Source organism: Onychomys torridus, chromosome 2 (assembly GCF_903995425.1).
Source record: "Onychomys torridus chromosome 2, mOncTor1.1, whole genome shotgun sequence".
NCBI lineage: Eukaryota > Metazoa > Chordata > Mammalia > Rodentia > Cricetidae > Onychomys > Onychomys torridus.
This window is the reverse complement of record NC_050444.1, coordinates 160853093-160869144: the sequence shown is the minus strand read 5'-3', so window position 1 is coordinate 160869144 and position 16052 is coordinate 160853093. Positions and strand designations below refer to the sequence as shown.

Here is a 16052-nt window from a genome sequence, read left to right as displayed (position 1 = left end):
TCCTGGGAGATGAAAGAGCTTTAAAGCAGCTTGCGCCAGCAAGGCAATGTCAGGCTCCTCATGCCCCTGGCACAGTGCGCAGCAGGGGAGCATTTCTGCTCATCTGACTAATTGGTGGCTAAGTACCATGGGACAGAAAGGGACGCTTATTTCACTAACTAGCAGAAAAGCTGTCTTAGGAATGAGGCTCACAGGGAAGGAGGTGGGGAGTCTCCAAGCACACGTACAGGTGACACAAACCTTCTAAAACAACTTGGAGCTGGCCATTCCATTCATTTTCCTTTCAGAAGCAGCAAGCTAAAAGGGTTGCAGGGGCTGGAAAGATAAAGGATCTAGTTTTAATTTACCTTCCGTTTCTGCTGCCAATGATGCCCTGCTGAGACAACTCAAGGATTAACACTCTAGTTCCCACAAGCCCATTCATACTCTTTCATCAGGCTATTACAAGGTCTCTTAAAGCTCATTTGCATCATTAAGAGGAAATATAACAGAGAAAGTCTTTCACCTCACCTCCCGGAAAGGGAACCTCAGGAGGAACAGAGCTGTGAGCCATTTCCCACATAGGGTGCTCCATGTCTCCTAAGATCTTCTTCCCAGCCCTCCAGACACCCAGACTCTCACCACACACACCATAGGTAAGCCAGTCACAGGGCCACCATCTTACTCAGTATTCTTTCTTTCTTTTTTAAAGATTTATTTATTTATTTGTTTGTTTGTTTGTTTGTTTATTATGTATACAGAAGAGGGCGCCAGATCTCTTTACAGATGGTTGTGAGCCACCATGTGGTTGCTGGGAAATGAACTCAGGACCTCTGGAAGAACAGCCAGTGTTCTTAACCTCTGAGCCATCTCTCCAGCCCTCAGTATTCTTTAATATTTTCACTATTCTTTGTATATGTAGACGGTGGGGGTGGCGCATGCAACGGCACATGTGCAGAAGTCAGAGGACAATGTCCAGGGATTGGTTCTCTTCTTCCGCTGTGGGATCCGGGGATCAGGTTTTCACTCAGCAAGCACTCTTCCCCTTTGAGTCATCTTATCAGCTCCTATTTAAAGCTAGTATTCTTCTTTTTTAAAAAATTCATTAATTTGTTTATTTTGAGACAGGCCTCAAGGTAGCCCTGGCTGGACTGGAACTCACAGCACCCTCAAGGCACTGCCTCCCGAGTGAAGGAGTTAAAGGCGTGTGCTACCTCACATGCTTTATTTTGCTTTTACAGTTTTGTGTTTATGTGTGTGATGTGTGTACATGTGTATGAGGGTGGACACCCATGTGGAGGCCAGTGGAGGATGTCAGGTGTCTTGTTCTGTCACTCTTGAGCCTGCAATGAACATGGAGCTAGGCTGGTGACCAGTAAGCCCCAGTGATCCTTCTATCTCTGCTCCCAGCAGCACTGGAGTTACAGGCTTGCACAGCCATGCCGAACCTTTTTACAGTGTGCTGGGAATCCACACACAGGTCCTCATGTATGCACAACTAACACACTTTTCCACTGAGCCATCTCCCTTGCCCCCACACAATTCTTTATACAGCAGCTTCAAAGCAGTCCTCCACAAACTATTGATGAGTGTATAGAAGGCCCTATATACTTCCACACTTGAGAAGTGGGAGGAAAATAGGTTTAAACCTGTAATCCCAGCACCCAGGAGGCTGAAGCAAGAACACTGAGGTCAGCCTGAGCTATGTAGAAATTCTGAGTTCAGATCCAGAGAGATGGCTAGCACTTGGCCCTCAAGCCCGATGACCTAAATTCAATCTGAAACCCACATTGTGGAAGAAAAGAACTGACTCCTGGAGGTTGTTGTCTGACCTGCACAAGTGTGCCCCCTCTCCCTCTCCTCCCTCCCCCCTGCTCTCTCAATGTTAAAATAAATAAATAAGGGGCTGGAGAGATGGCTCAGAGGCTAAGTGCACTGACTGTTCTTCCAGAGGCCCTGAGTTCAATTCCCAGCAACCACATGGTGGCTCACAGCCATCTGTAATGAGATCTGGTGCCCTCTTCTGGCATGCAGGCAGAACACTGTATACATAATAAATAAATCTTAAAAAAAAAAAAAAAAAAAAAAAAAAAAGCAGGTGTGAAACAGAGGCGGAACCAAGGTTAGACAAGGAGAATTGCAGGGCTGGAGTGCACCTCAGAGGTGGACTACACTTACCTAGCAGGTGTGAGCTCTAGGGTTTGATCCCCAGCACTGTTTAATAGAGAGAGAGAGAGTGAGATTCCCCAAAGCCAAAAAATCTGGCACAAGTAACATAGTAGGTGGTCAGAAATGCCAAGCTGGCAAAGGTGCTGCTGGTGCCAATGGAGGACTTGCTGAAGGTGTTCTACCTTCTGCGAAAGGTCAAACAACCAAAGTTAACAAGCTGTTTGCCCCAAAGCCTTAGTTTTCTCCTTGAAAACCCCTCTACCTAAAATACCTGTTGTACCATTCACAAGATCAAACAAAATGCTGAAACACAAAGTCTTGTTTTATTGATTTCACTAACAGCCCATTTAGATATTCTCTTATTGGAACTTATTTTTTTCTTCAGCCTAATTCTTTGAGAAATGAGGAAATTTATTTATTTATTTTGAGACACGGTCTTGGTATGTAGCCCTGGCTGACCTGGTACTCACTCTGTAGACCAGGCTGGCCTGGAACTCAGAGACGTGCCTGCCTCTGCTCCCCAATGCTAGGATCAAAGGTGTGTGCCACCACATCTAGCTTAAAATGCAGTGATTTCCCCAAAACATCCTGACATAATAATATTAAAAGGCAGCCGGGCAGTGGTAGCGCGCACCTTTAATCCCAGCCAGCACTCAGGAGGCAGAGCCAGAAGGATCTCTGTGAGTCTGAGGCCAGCCTGGGCTACAGAGCGAGTTCCAGGACAGGCACCAAAAACTACACAGAGAAACCCTGTCTCAAAAAACAAAAAAAAAAGAATATTAAAAGACTAGCTGCTGTGTGTGACAGAACCTTCCAACTTCTAGAGATTAAAAAGGTATACAAATGTGAACAGGAGACACAGCTTACAAGCATTTAAAACTGCACTGCACAGAACTTACTGATGAACATGACATGGGAAGCAGATGTCAAACAGTGCTAAAATGAGCAGCCAAATGGCAGAACACCACCAGTGCTAATCCTGAGAAGGGAAATGCAAACTAAGGTAGAAGGTAGGCTCTACTAGCCTCCACTGAAAAAAGTGAAGCTCCATAAGATGAAGTAACTTTGCTGGCTGCGATGGCGCACTGTGAGTTTGAGGCCAGCCTGGTTTGCAAAGTGAGTTCCAAGACAGCCAGGACTGTTACACAGAGAAACCCTGTCTCAAAAAAAACAAAAAAGAAAAAGATGAAGTAACTGATGCGACCACAAATGCCAGCATCTTTTAATAGAGGGTAACTTTAAGTAGGATAGATGGACGTGATGAACAGTAAGTACCTCTCCAGGCTCATCTGCTTGTTAGGTTCGATTTTTGGCGTGAGATGGGGTTTCACCAAGAAACCCTGGTTGGCCTCCATTTCTTCATGCCCCAGTCTCTGCTTCCCAGTACTGGGGTTACAGGTGATGCCACCATACCTAGCCTCCTGGTACTGTTCTTTAAAAATGTTTAAGGGACACCAAGATTAAGGGCTTTGGATTGACATGAGGCTCTTTCACATAAAAAATACTCTTAGATCCTTGGTTTACTGGGGGATCATGAGGCAAAGGATAATCTAGTTATGGCTTAAAAGTAACATAACAATTCTATTACTAGGTACTGACCCAAAGGAAACTAAAAAACAGGAATTCAGCAAGTACTTGTGTAGAAATTTTCATAGTAGTACTATTCACAAGAGCTGAAAAGTATGAAAATAACTCAGACGCTCATCATATACATGGCTAATCAAAACAGTATTTATACAGTGAAGTATTATTCAGCATTAAAAAGGAGTGAAGTGTCGCCGGGCGGTGGTGGCACACGCCTTTAATCCCAGCACTCGGGAAGCAGAGGCAGGCGGGTCTCTGTGAGTTCGAGGCCAGCCTGGTCTCCAAAGCGAGTTCCAGGAAAGGCGCAAAGCTACACAGAGAAACCCTGTCTCAAAACCCCGCCCCCCCCAAAAAAAGGAATGAAGTGTTGAAGTGTTTTACAATGTAGGTTAGCCCTACAAATACTGCATGAAGTGAAGAAGCCAGACACATAATAAGGCCATATAGTGCATAATCACACATCCACTCATGTGAACTCTCTAGAGAGGTAAGTCCACAGGGGCAGGAAAGCAGATCAGTGGTGCTGGAGGGCTGGGAAAGGCATTTTGGAGTGATTGCTTACTGAGATGCGGGGGTGGGGTGGGGTGGGGTGATGGGAATGGCCTGGGTGGGGGGGTGATGGGAATGACCTGGGAGGTGATGGGAATGACCTGGAGGGTGATGGGAATAGCCTGGCACTAGGTGGGGAGCTGCACAGCATAATGAATGTACCAATCACTACTGAATCTAAGTTAAACAGGACTTCTGTGTTAATATGAACTTCATCTCTTTGAAACAGTGGCGGCATACACACAGCACCATAGGTGGCAGCGATGGTCAGCCTTTCTTGGTGTGCTACACTTTAGTAAGTGATGGTCATGAGATAGCAAACGCAGACAACTCACTGGTAAGGCACCACAGCACTCACCTGCAGAACCGGCTTCCCGGGAGGCCGAGGCCAGACAAGAGTTTGAACCTAGGACTCCAACACAGGGAGATCCCTTTTCAATTTTTCTTTTATTTATTAAGTGTGTACGTGGGTCTGCACGTATATGTGTGCACACACATGAGCCATGGCACACATGTGGAGGTCAGAAGACAATTGGCAAAAGTCAATTCTTTTCCTTCACTAGGTGGATCTGGGGGGTTAAACTCAGGTCATCAGGCTTGGCAGCAAGCACCTTTATCTACTGGGTCAACTTGTTGACCCAGAGACCCACCCCTCTCAAAAAACCCAAAAGACATTACAAGTTCCAAGTAAGGCATTTACATAGCTGAGGTCCCCTAATTTGTTCAGTTGGCAAAGCACCTAGTAGAATTTAAGTTTATAAGAAGCAGTAAAAATGTTTTTAATTTGTATAATGTGAAAAAAAGAAGAGAGAGAGAGAGAACATTGAGAAACACAGGAAGGATGCCTGGGGAAAGTACACGTAAGGACGTGGCTGTGCGTCGGCCCATGCAGTCACCGCTCTCAGAGAGAAACCTGCTTTCTTCATAACTGAGTTTGTGTTTCTCCGCAAACTGCACAGTTGATGGTAATTCACTGTTACCGCCCTCAGAGGGCCTGGGGCTGCCTTTTCCTATTGCTTCCTCACTGAGACAAGGCGGGAGGTTAAGTTACTTTCGGAGGCTCTCAACAGGGCTCCCATTGTTGCTTGTTGGAAATCCAGGGACACAACGGGCCCCATTCATGCTGCCACTCACAGGCTGGGAACAGCCCCATAGTGCCCATTCAACTCTGGGCTAGGACACTGAATTTTCATAGATGCCAACTTCACAAATGCAAGTTAATTATTTAAAAAAATACAACAACAACAGTACAGAATAAAGAAATAAAACCAGGAGTCAGGATACCTGATCCACAGTCACAGCTCTGTCCCTAAGGTGACTTTAGACAGATCACATGCTCTTTCTGTGTCTTGGTTTCCTTGTGTGAAAATGAAAAGGTTTCTAAGATTCTACAGACACAGGAGGGCTAGTCACATCACCGTACTAGTCACCCCAAGGCGTGCAGACAAGACTCAGGACAATCACCAGCTCACCGCTTTCACTCTGACCAGCACTAAGACATAAGGCGTCTTAACAGAACAAACCACAGAATGAGTCCAGCAGGTCCCCATCCCAACAAGCCCAGTGTCAGTTAAGGGAGCCCCACAGAGAGAAGGACAAGGACCTCCTGGGATGAAAGGCCCAAGCAGAAGCCACTGTTTTCATGTCACCTGTTCTTGGGCATTCTGAGAACCTCTGTGTCTTTGCAATGCCTCCAAGTCCTCAGGATGAAAGCACCGTGTGCGGTTAGGAGGGGCTGGTGGCGCCAAGCGCCATACTGTCATTTCTTGGCTTTTTCAACCTCAAAGCCCGCCAGAGCAAGGACCTTATCTCCAGAGCCTAGGAAAAGACACAAAATAAAAAGGTTATTTCAAAGCATTTACAGGCCCAGGTAATAAGGGGGCATAACACAAAAAGAACAGAAATCAGACGCGTTAATCCCAACAATGGCAGCTGCCATCTGGAACTCCTTCCCTCTGCACAAACAATGCTGCCAGAAGAATGGCTTACTGGGATGAATCATAACTCAGCTCTAGGTTTGAAGGCAAGTATATAAAATCCTAATTTACTTTTACAGTTACATGTTGCTGAAAGGTATTTTAACACAGTGGCTGCAAAGCTGGAGACATTAGGGCTGAGGAGCTAACTCAATGGTTAAGAGCACTTGCTAGAGGACCCAGGTCTGGTTCCCAGCAACACACCAGTTCACAACTGGAACTCCAGTTGCAGGGGCCCCAACATTCTCTTATGGACTCCTAAGGTACCATATACATGTAAGCGAAACACTAATACATGTAAATTTTTAAAATAATAAAAGAATAATAATTCTTTAAAAAGAATAAAAAGCTTCGAGTGTTGGTGTGTGCCTACAGTCTTAGCTACTTTGACAGCTGAGAGTTGAAGGCCAGCCTAGACGAGACAGCGAAGGATCATTCCAAAAGGAAAGGGAAGCCGCACAGCAGTAGAGCATGCCTTCAACCTGAGCACTTGGGAGAACAAGGTAGGAGAATCTCTGTGAGTTCAAGGCCAAGGCCAGCATGGTCTACGGAGCTAGTTCCAGGACAGCCAAGGCTATACAGAGAAACCCTGTTGGGGGTGGGGTGGTGGTGGTAGATGGCTCAGTGGTAAAGGCACCTGCCCTCATGCCTGACAACCTAAATTTAATCCTGGGACCCACATGGTAGAAGAGAACCAATTCCTGCAAGCTGTCCTCCAATCTCCATGCCTGCATTGTGACATGTCCATCTGAGCACACGTGCGTGCACGCACACAAATAAATAAAAGAATTTTGTTTTGTTTTGGTGACAGAGTTTCTCTGGGTAGCCCTGGCTCTGTCCTGGAACTCTCTCTGTAGACCAGGCTGCCCTTGAACACACAGAGATCTGTCTGCCTCTGCCTCCCAAGTGCTGGGATTAAAGGCATGTGGCACAATCCCCCCCCCCCCCCCCCCCCAGCTTAAAATTTAAAGGTATGTAATTTTTAAAAATTTATTTCTGTGTATGGGTGTTTTGCATGCACATATGGATATGCACCATGTGCATGCCTGGTGACTACAGGCCAGAAAAGGCCATCGGATACTCTGGAACTGGAGTCACAAATGGTAGTAGGCTATTATGTGGGTGCTGGACATTGAACCCAGGCCCTCGGGAAGCCAGTACTCTGAACCATCTTTCTAGTCCCATGGCATGTAATTTGTTGAAAGTTCATCTGTCTTACATTATTTTTCTTTTAGAGTACTGGAGCAAAGTGTGTGGTACATATTCATGGTTCTGGCACTTGGGAGGTCAAGGCAGAGAGATGCTAAGTTCAAGGCTAGATGAGGGTCCCTGGTAAGACCCTGCATGGAAAAGAGAGGAAAAGTGTGGGAGGCTAGACAGTCCGTTCAGTGGCTAAGAATGATTGGTGTGCTACGTGAGGAGAGAACTGGAGCTTAGCACGAACATCAGAAGGCTCACAAATGTCTTTTAACTCTAGGTCCCAGAGATCTAATGCTCCATTCCGGGGGTATCTGCACACAATATGTGTATATACACTACATATACATAAATAAAAAATAAATCTCTTTAGAGCTGTAAAATAAAACCAATCTGAAGGATTTAGGAAGAAAATAGTTCTGGGCTGGGGAGATGGCTCAATGGTTAAGAGGGCTGGCTGCTCTTCCAGAGGATTTGGGTTCAGTTCCCAGTATCCAATGGGTAGCTCATAACCACCTTTTAACTCAAGTTCCAGGGGGTCCAGTGCTTTCTCCTGGTCCCTTTGGGCACTTCCACTCATATGCACAAACACATGTACACACAGACACATAAAGAAAATAAAGAATAAAATAATTCTGTGACTTTAAACTCAAGGAAAGGTCATTATGTTGTCTCAAGTGTGTTCTGTCAGTCTAGAGCTGTAGTACAAGCCCAGCCTTTAAGAAGGAGAATGTGGGGTTGGGGATTTAGCTCAGTGGTAGAGCACTAGGCCCTGGGTTCAATCCTCAGCTCAAAAAAAAAAAAAAAAGGAGAATGCCCCAGGTCCTGGTTTGTTTTTTGTTTTGTTTTGTTTTATGTTTTTCGAGACAGGGTTTCTCTGTGTAGTTCTGGTGCCTGTCCTGGAACTCACTTGGTAGACCAGGCTGGCCTCGAACTCACAGAGATTCGTCTAGCTCTGCCTCCCAAGTGCTCGGATTAAAGGCGTGCGCCACCACCGCCAGGCTCCAAATCCTGGTTTTAATCACCCACATCATAAAAAAAAAAAGTTATTTTTCCCTCAGCGACCCTTCTACTTTTGGGAGTTCTTTTACTTCTCCTTAGTAAATCTATGTTTATTCAGAAAAAAGACAGACAGATGGAAAGAAGAGGAGGAGTGAAATCAGCAGGGGAAGGCAGGGAGGAACCATGAGGGAACTCACTTACCAAGGTCTGTGGAGACTTTCTCAAACTGGCTGAGTGCAGCACCTGCATTGGCTGACAGGAAGGCCTCATCATCTTCTGTCAGCTACACAGATGAGACAAAATACAGAGAGTGAGTCCAAATGTTGGAGCAAGTTCTAGGAGCCACAGTGAAGAAGTCTTAGGGGCTGGATAAGGCTCAGCAGTTAAAAGCACTTACTGCTCTTGCAGAGGAGCCTGGGTCACTCCCAGCACCCACATGCTGGCTCACAACCACCTGTAACTCCAGTTCCAGGGGATGCAATACTGTTTCTGACATCCTTGGGCACCAGGCACACACATACATAGTATACATACAAGCAGACAAAACATTCACACACATAAAATAAACCTAAAAACATTAAAAAAAAATTCTTAGGTCTCCAGACCACATCACAGGGTAGTTCATTCCATAGCAAGCACAACACAGATGTTCTCCCAGTGTATCACATCAAGTGGCAGGACCTTCTCTCCAAGCTTCCTGAGAGCGGTTAGTATCTCCACCTTCTGCTGGGTATACAGGTCCCGTTCCAGCTTCCCCACCATCAGATCTCTATCCATCTAGAAAGACAAACGCAGGGCTTGTACACAGGAGCGAAAGCCACTCTGTGCGGGAGAGCCAGTTTTCCGGTCCCACGCCTTTTCTTTTTGTTGTTTGGAGACAGGGTTTCTCTGTAGCTTTGGAGCATATCCTAGAACTCGCTCTGTAGACAGGCTGGCCTCGAACTTACGGAGATCCACCTGGCTCTGCCTCCCGAGTGCTGGGATTCAAGGTGTGTGCCACCACCACCACCACCACTACCCAGCTCAGTCCTACTTCTTAAAACAAAAAACTATTAATATTTTAAAATATAGAAATAATCTGAAACATCATGACAGAAGTGCCATCGGGGAAGTTTTTTTAAATTAAAAATTACCTTTATTATTTCTGTGTGTGTGTGTGTGTGTGTGTGTGTGCGCGTGCGTGTGTGTGCGTGCGTGTGTGTCTGGGCCTTCAAGTGAAGTCAGAGGACAGCTTGTGGCAGTCGCTTCTCTCCTCCTACCGTGGGGGTCTGGAGAGAGAAATTAAACCCAGGTCTGACTGTCAGGCTTGGTGGCAAGTACCCTTAACCACTGAGCCATCTTGCTGGCCTGAAACAGTTTTAACACTCCATTTTTGTTTTTCCAAACAAGGTCTCACTCTGTGGTCCTGCCTCAGACTCCTGTAATGGAGAATTCCCCCTGGGTCACTCCCAGCCTGGCTCCAGAGTGCCAGCACCTAGCCTTAATCCATTTGTTTCTTGGTCACCTCTGTCTCCCTTGTGTCCTCCATGTGAATCTTGCCTGAGTTTCCCAAGGGTACAAAGTGTTTTGGGGATATGGAAATCAACTTGCTAGAAGTGTAAATTTGAAGAGCAATAAAAATGCGCTTGGCTGAGGGAAAGTGTCCCAGTCCCTCTAGAGGCTATATCCTACTGCAGCTGGAAAGGTTAGAGACATCCTCAAAATGCCCTGTGTCGTCCGTCCTCTTCTGACCCGGGTGAACCCACACCCATTCAACGGCAATCTTGAACGCTAGGGCTACAGGCATGAGCCACCACATCAGACCAGTTTTAATACAGTTTAAATTATTATCATCATTGTTTTGAGTGCACGTGTATAGAGTGTGTGTTTTCCACAGTGCACATGTGGAGCTCAGAGGACAACTTGTCGAGTCTGTTCCCGCCTTCCTCCTTGACATGGGTCTACCACACACTAAGCAATCTTGCTGGCACCTAAATTTGAATTCATAGCATAGACACTGTTTAGATGTAAACTCTACTAAGGTCAACAGCTTCCACTGGAAAGAAACTGCTTTCTAAAAACTTTTATTTTTGTGGAGACAGGATTTTTTTCTATATCTTTTTAAATTGTATGTGTTACTGTGTGTACTATATGCATGTGAGCAAGCATGCCACAGCATGCATGCAGAGGTCCGAGGACATGGAACTGGTTCTCTCATTCTACATTTACATGGGTCCCAGGGATTGAACTCAGGTCTTCAGGTCTGCATGGCAAGTGCCTTTACCCATTGAGCCACTTCACCAACATAAGGATTTTTTAAGTTATCTATTATATTGGTTTTTTGAGAGGCTGGCCTTGAACTCAAAGCAATCTTCCTGTCTCGGTCTCTCAAGTGTTGGGAATCCAGGTGTGAACCACCTTGTCCAGCAAAAATCTTAAAGTGTATTTCATTTTTACTCTGCTGGAGATTTACTCCAGTGCCTTGATGAGCTGGGTAATTTACGAACTCTACTACTGAGCTACATGCCTACCTACATTTTTTTTCATTTTTATCTATTTATTTATTCATGTGTGGAGCTCAGAGGACAATTTTCAGGAGTCAGTTCTCCCCCTTCACCATGTGGGCTGAAGCATGGAATTCAAGTCATCAGGCTTGGTGGCAAGGGCCTTTAACCAAAGCACCACCTCAATGGCCCTTCTTATTTATTTTTGAGGCAGGGTCTTTTATGCTGTCCAGGCTGGCCTCAAATGATCCTACTTCCTCTGACTCCCAAGGAGCTGGTACTACAGCCAGCTTCTAAGTATCACCAAACCCACATGACAACCACAAGTAGAAACTGTCATAATCACCCTCTTACAGATAAGAAAATCAAGGTACAAGGGTGAATGAATTCAACAACGTGCCAAAGGCCGTGTGCCCCACCCAGTACCTACAGCAGGAACTCAAACCCACCTGACCTCATCTTTTTCATAATTTATTTATTCTTATTTTATGTGCATTTTTTTGCCTGCATGAATGTCTATGTGAGGGTGTTGGGTACCCTAGACTACAGTTACTGAGGATTGTGAGCTGCCATGTGAGTGCTGGAATTGAACTCAGGTCCTCTGGAAGAACAATCAGTGCTCTTAACCGCCAAGCCATTGCTCCAGCCCCCCAACCAATTTCATCTCAATCTGATTTTCTCTCATGTGTATACAAAGTGTTTGGGTGTTGCCGGAGGGTGGGGGTGGGGGATGGGGGGGTGGTGGTGGTGGTGGCGCATACCTTTAATCTCAGCACTTGGGAGTCTCGAAACAAAACAAAACAAAAAATTAAAAGTGTTTGAGTGAGGCTAAGGGTCAATGTTAGGGTCTCTCACTGGCAAGAGCCCCAGGGACCCTTTGGTCTCTGTCTCCCCAGTGGTAGGACCACAGGTGTGTGCTGCTCACCTGGCACTTTACCAACTGAGCCATCTCTCCATTCCCTAAAGTTATGTTCTTACTATTCTACTGAATTTCTTATAGATGGAAATTACCTGTTAGTCCATAATTATATTCAAGCCATAGACAGAATTCTGGACATAACAAGTTTATAAAGATGCTTGGCAGCAATGTGGGGGGGTGGCACGCAGTTGGTACACACCTTTAATCCCAGCACTCAGGAGGCAGAGGCAGGTGGATTTCAGTGAGTTCTAGGCCAACCTGGCCTACAGAGCAAGTTCGAAGGACAGCCAGGCTACACAAAGAAACCCTGTTATGAAAAACAAAAAAAACAGAACAAAAAAGATGCTTGACCATCAGGAGAAATGGCTCAGTGGTTAGGACTGTGTACTGCTCTTTCAGAGGACTCAAGTCAAATTCCCAGCACTCACATCGGGCAGCTAACAACCGCCTGTGACTCCAGCTCCAGGGCATTTGATGCCTCTGAGGGCACCTGCATACATGTGCACACATGTACTTAAGTACATACATACACATTATTCCAAATAGGATCTCAAGCTAGGGCAAAATATTAACGGTGGAGGCCAAGGAAAAGTGGTTGGGGTGATTTAAATGGCCACATACTGTTCAAACATTCATTTATTATTAATTATAATTGCTCAAGGTACAAATTGTCAGGAAATCGAGAGCTGTGGCTCTAACACCAACTGGGTAAATTCTAAATGGTAGACTAATACATTAAGTACAGTCATGAGCTAGGAAGAAAAACACACACAGCAATTGGATCAATGTGAAGAAACTTTACCTCTGCTAACCTTGTCCGAAGTTGACCTGGTTGTTTCTTTGCAAACAATCTGATGACTTCAGGTGTTTTAAAGGCCTGGCTGATAGCTGCCTGAATAGCCTAGAAACACAGGAATGTAAAAACTAACCAAAATATACCACACACACAATTACATCTGCAATATTACACTGAGGAGTCTTAACAGGTTTTGGTGCTTGAAATTGGTATTCATTTGCCATTTCTGAGCATGTTACTAGAGCCAAGTAGATACAAAATCAGGAAGCTATCTCATAAACATAGCACTTTTTCTTTCTTTTTTCCATTTACTTATTTCTTTTTTATTTTGTGGTGTTGGGATATAATCTAGGGTCTTGTACATGCTAGGCAAGCACGCTACCACAGAGCTACATCCTCAGCCTTCAAAGTGTACATTTTCTATCTGAAATATATTCACACAAAAAAACAAGCAATGCATAAAAGGATCAATCAGTAAATCCTTCTTACCAGCTGCATCCCACTGAGTTCATCCACCAAAGTCATGTTTCCCGACATAATTTTCTTCAGGGAATCGTTGAATTCACTCAGCTGCTCCAAAGTCTCCTTTTTAGTTTCTTCATACTCATCAGCGTCAAGCTCCTCTCTGCAGCACAGGCACATCAGACGCAGAGAAACACACGTCTAAGTCTGAAAATCTCAGGACTTGACCTGAGCAAGGCTAGAGGGGAGCACCAGCTGAAGTGGCACACATGTCCACAGAGTTAAGCTACTGGCATCCTCATTGTCTTTCAGTGTGGCTAAACCCAGGGCTCAGGCGTGTTATTTGCCCTCGCTCCAAACAATTTCCCCCACTACGAGGCACACTTCAGGCACACTGTAACTTCTATTTAAGTGATCAGTGTAACCCTAGGCATGGCATGAACAGAGCCAAACCTCAGTTTGTCTGCACAACTTCAGATAATTATAGTGCCTTTTCCTACGGGCTCTCTAAGAAGTAAATGCCTGGGTCTACAGGAATGTTAAATAGTTGCTATTAGCATCAGTCTCATCAATGGCAGGAAGCACCTTGTGCACCCGGCAAGCAACAGCAGCACCCCTGTCTTCTGAGTAAAAGGCTATTTTATTCACCCAACAAGCTGCACATTAAATATTTGCTACAAGTAACAAGTCCACACAGTGCACTACCATTTCTGGGGCACTTACTCTCAGCCAAGCACTGTATCATAACTTCCATATTTACAACATCCTTTTGAGGCTACTAAAAGCTACAATTAATTGTTTTCTTTTGCTTTATTGAAACAGGTCTCATATATTCGGGCTTGCTTGGAACTCACCATGTAGCCAAGAAGGACTCTGAGCTTCAGATTCTCCTGTGTCCACCTCCCATGTGCTGGGATTATAGGAGTGTATAACCCCCTTTCCCTCTCTTCCCTCCCTCTCCTTCCTCGATGCTGGGGACTGAGTCCAGAGCCTCTTGCATATTAGGCACCCACTCACCCAGAGCCACACCCTCAGCCCAATCATAGTATTTTGAGCAATTAGCCCGGAGTATATTCTAGGCAGGGCTGTTTTAAATAATAAAGACAAAATCAGCTTTGTTATTTCCAGGAGGTTAAGTATTTTAAGTCTTCCATATCTCAGGCTTTATGACTCCAAAGTCTGAGAAGTTTCCTTCTCCAATAGGCAAAGTGCTGTAAAATCCTACAGAGGAGACCCAAATCACACATGAGCCTGAGTCCATGAAGCTTGAACTTCTCTACCAGAAACAGAGTAACAACATACAATTATACTGTTACCTGCACTCTTCCAGATCTTGTAACTGCTGCATTAGTCTATCTAACTGTTCTTCTAAATTCTGCTTTAATTTGCTTGTCTCTGTCTTTCCTCTGGAAGCCATTTTAATCACTGTAAGAACAATAAACCCACATGTAGTACATTGTATTTGATTACTTAAGATTCAACATATCAGTGCAATTCAAAATTAAGAAAATATAAAATGCTAGGTGCTGGTGGCAGAGGTGGCACACGCTTTTAATCCCAGCACTCAGAGGCACGCTGATCTCTGAGATTGAGGTCTACAGAGTGAGTTCCAGGACAGCCAGAGCTACACAGAGAAATCCTGCCTCCAAAAACCAAAACCAAACCAAACCAAACCAAAACAACATACCCCCAAACTTTAAAGACTATATTATTTCTAGAATTACAGGTATGGGCCAACATGCTCAGCCTTTTTTTCTTTTTTCCCCCCCAGAACAAGAGATTGAATCCAGGGCCTCATTCTTGTCTAGGCAAGCACTCTACCATTAAGATATATCCCCTGCCCAGTAAGTTATTACTGTTTAATAGAAAATTTTTTCTATCTCCTTTTGGGGGAAAATGGGAAGAACCAGCATGCTAAGTATGCACCCTATCAACAAGCCACATCACTAAGCTTCAATACAGTCTCAAGAAGCAAAGTTATTCTGAATAAATTTCAGGGACTATAGAGGCTTTTTAAAAAGCTTCCACCACACGCTACAGATTTAGGCCAGAAAGATTTAACTCATTGGCACCACCTAGTACTGAAGAAAAGAGGTGCATTTTCCTCAAAACTGCAGAAATGGCTCTCAAATACTGTCATCTGGAGTGGAAGTTATTCATTCATGCTCACCCGGCTGCTCAAATTGCACAAACCGCCAACTTTGGAAGCCCTGAGTGTCGTCAATTTGAGGAAAGCGTAATTGTTCATAGGGTTTACAGGAGGCTCAAACTTCAAACCTCCTAGGGGCGGAGTTGGCTAGACCAAGGGAAACTATGAAGTAGTTTTATTTGCTAGATATGAATTTGGCCTACAGCCGACCAGATAACTACCCCTTAAGTAGCCTGTAATTGAAATACATTCTCCACTCCTAAGAAGACGCAAGAGAGGGCAATTAATTCGTGGACTGTGCCTCCTGTAGCTTTTCTGGGGTTTCCTCTGCTGAGGCCACAGCACCCAGGGAACGCCTCGAGGAAAACTGTCAAACCCAGAAGTACGAAAGGCAACGGCAGAAAGCACACCTTCTCGGGGCTGGAAGCGAGCTGCGCTCGACCCAGGACCAAACGGGGACAGGATTAAAAGAGAAGCGGCACCCTCGGCCGCCAATCTCCTCCCCGCGGATGAACTCGAAGCTCCGGTCCGCAGGTCTCGCCGAGGCCGGGTTCCCGCAGGCGGTGGTCACCTGTTGTGTCGCGGAGTCCTGCGAAACGCCTGTCGCGTTTGATCAGGAACAGGACAACCTCGTCCCGTCCTCGCGTTCCCGGCCCGCCGCTGGTCACCAGATCCTAATGTTTGGAACCAGGGGGCCCGCCCCTGACAGCCTCGGCCGGGCGGACCACGCCGGAAGAGCACTTCCGCTAGACGCACGCACTTCCGGCTGCATGGAACCAATGAAAGC

At 45.5% G+C, this 16052-nt stretch overlaps 1 protein-coding gene across 1 annotated transcript; it reads right to left on the bottom strand.

Annotated features, from left to right (window-relative positions):
• Positions 1-5741: 5741 nt before the first annotated feature.
• Positions 5742-16007, bottom strand: Lzic (leucine zipper and CTNNBIP1 domain containing). The gene is made up of 7 exons (XM_036179592.1): positions 15676-16007; positions 14433-14541; positions 13144-13279; positions 12661-12759; positions 9138-9233; positions 8658-8739; positions 5742-6099 (listed from the first exon to the last, which is right to left on the bottom strand). The coding sequence occupies exons 2-7, from the start codon at positions 14531-14533 to the stop codon at positions 6041-6043; spliced, it is 573 nt and encodes a 190-aa protein (XP_036035485.1). The 5' UTR covers positions 14534-14541; positions 15676-16007; the 3' UTR covers positions 5742-6040.
• Between the last annotated feature and the right edge of the window lie 45 nt (positions 16008-16052).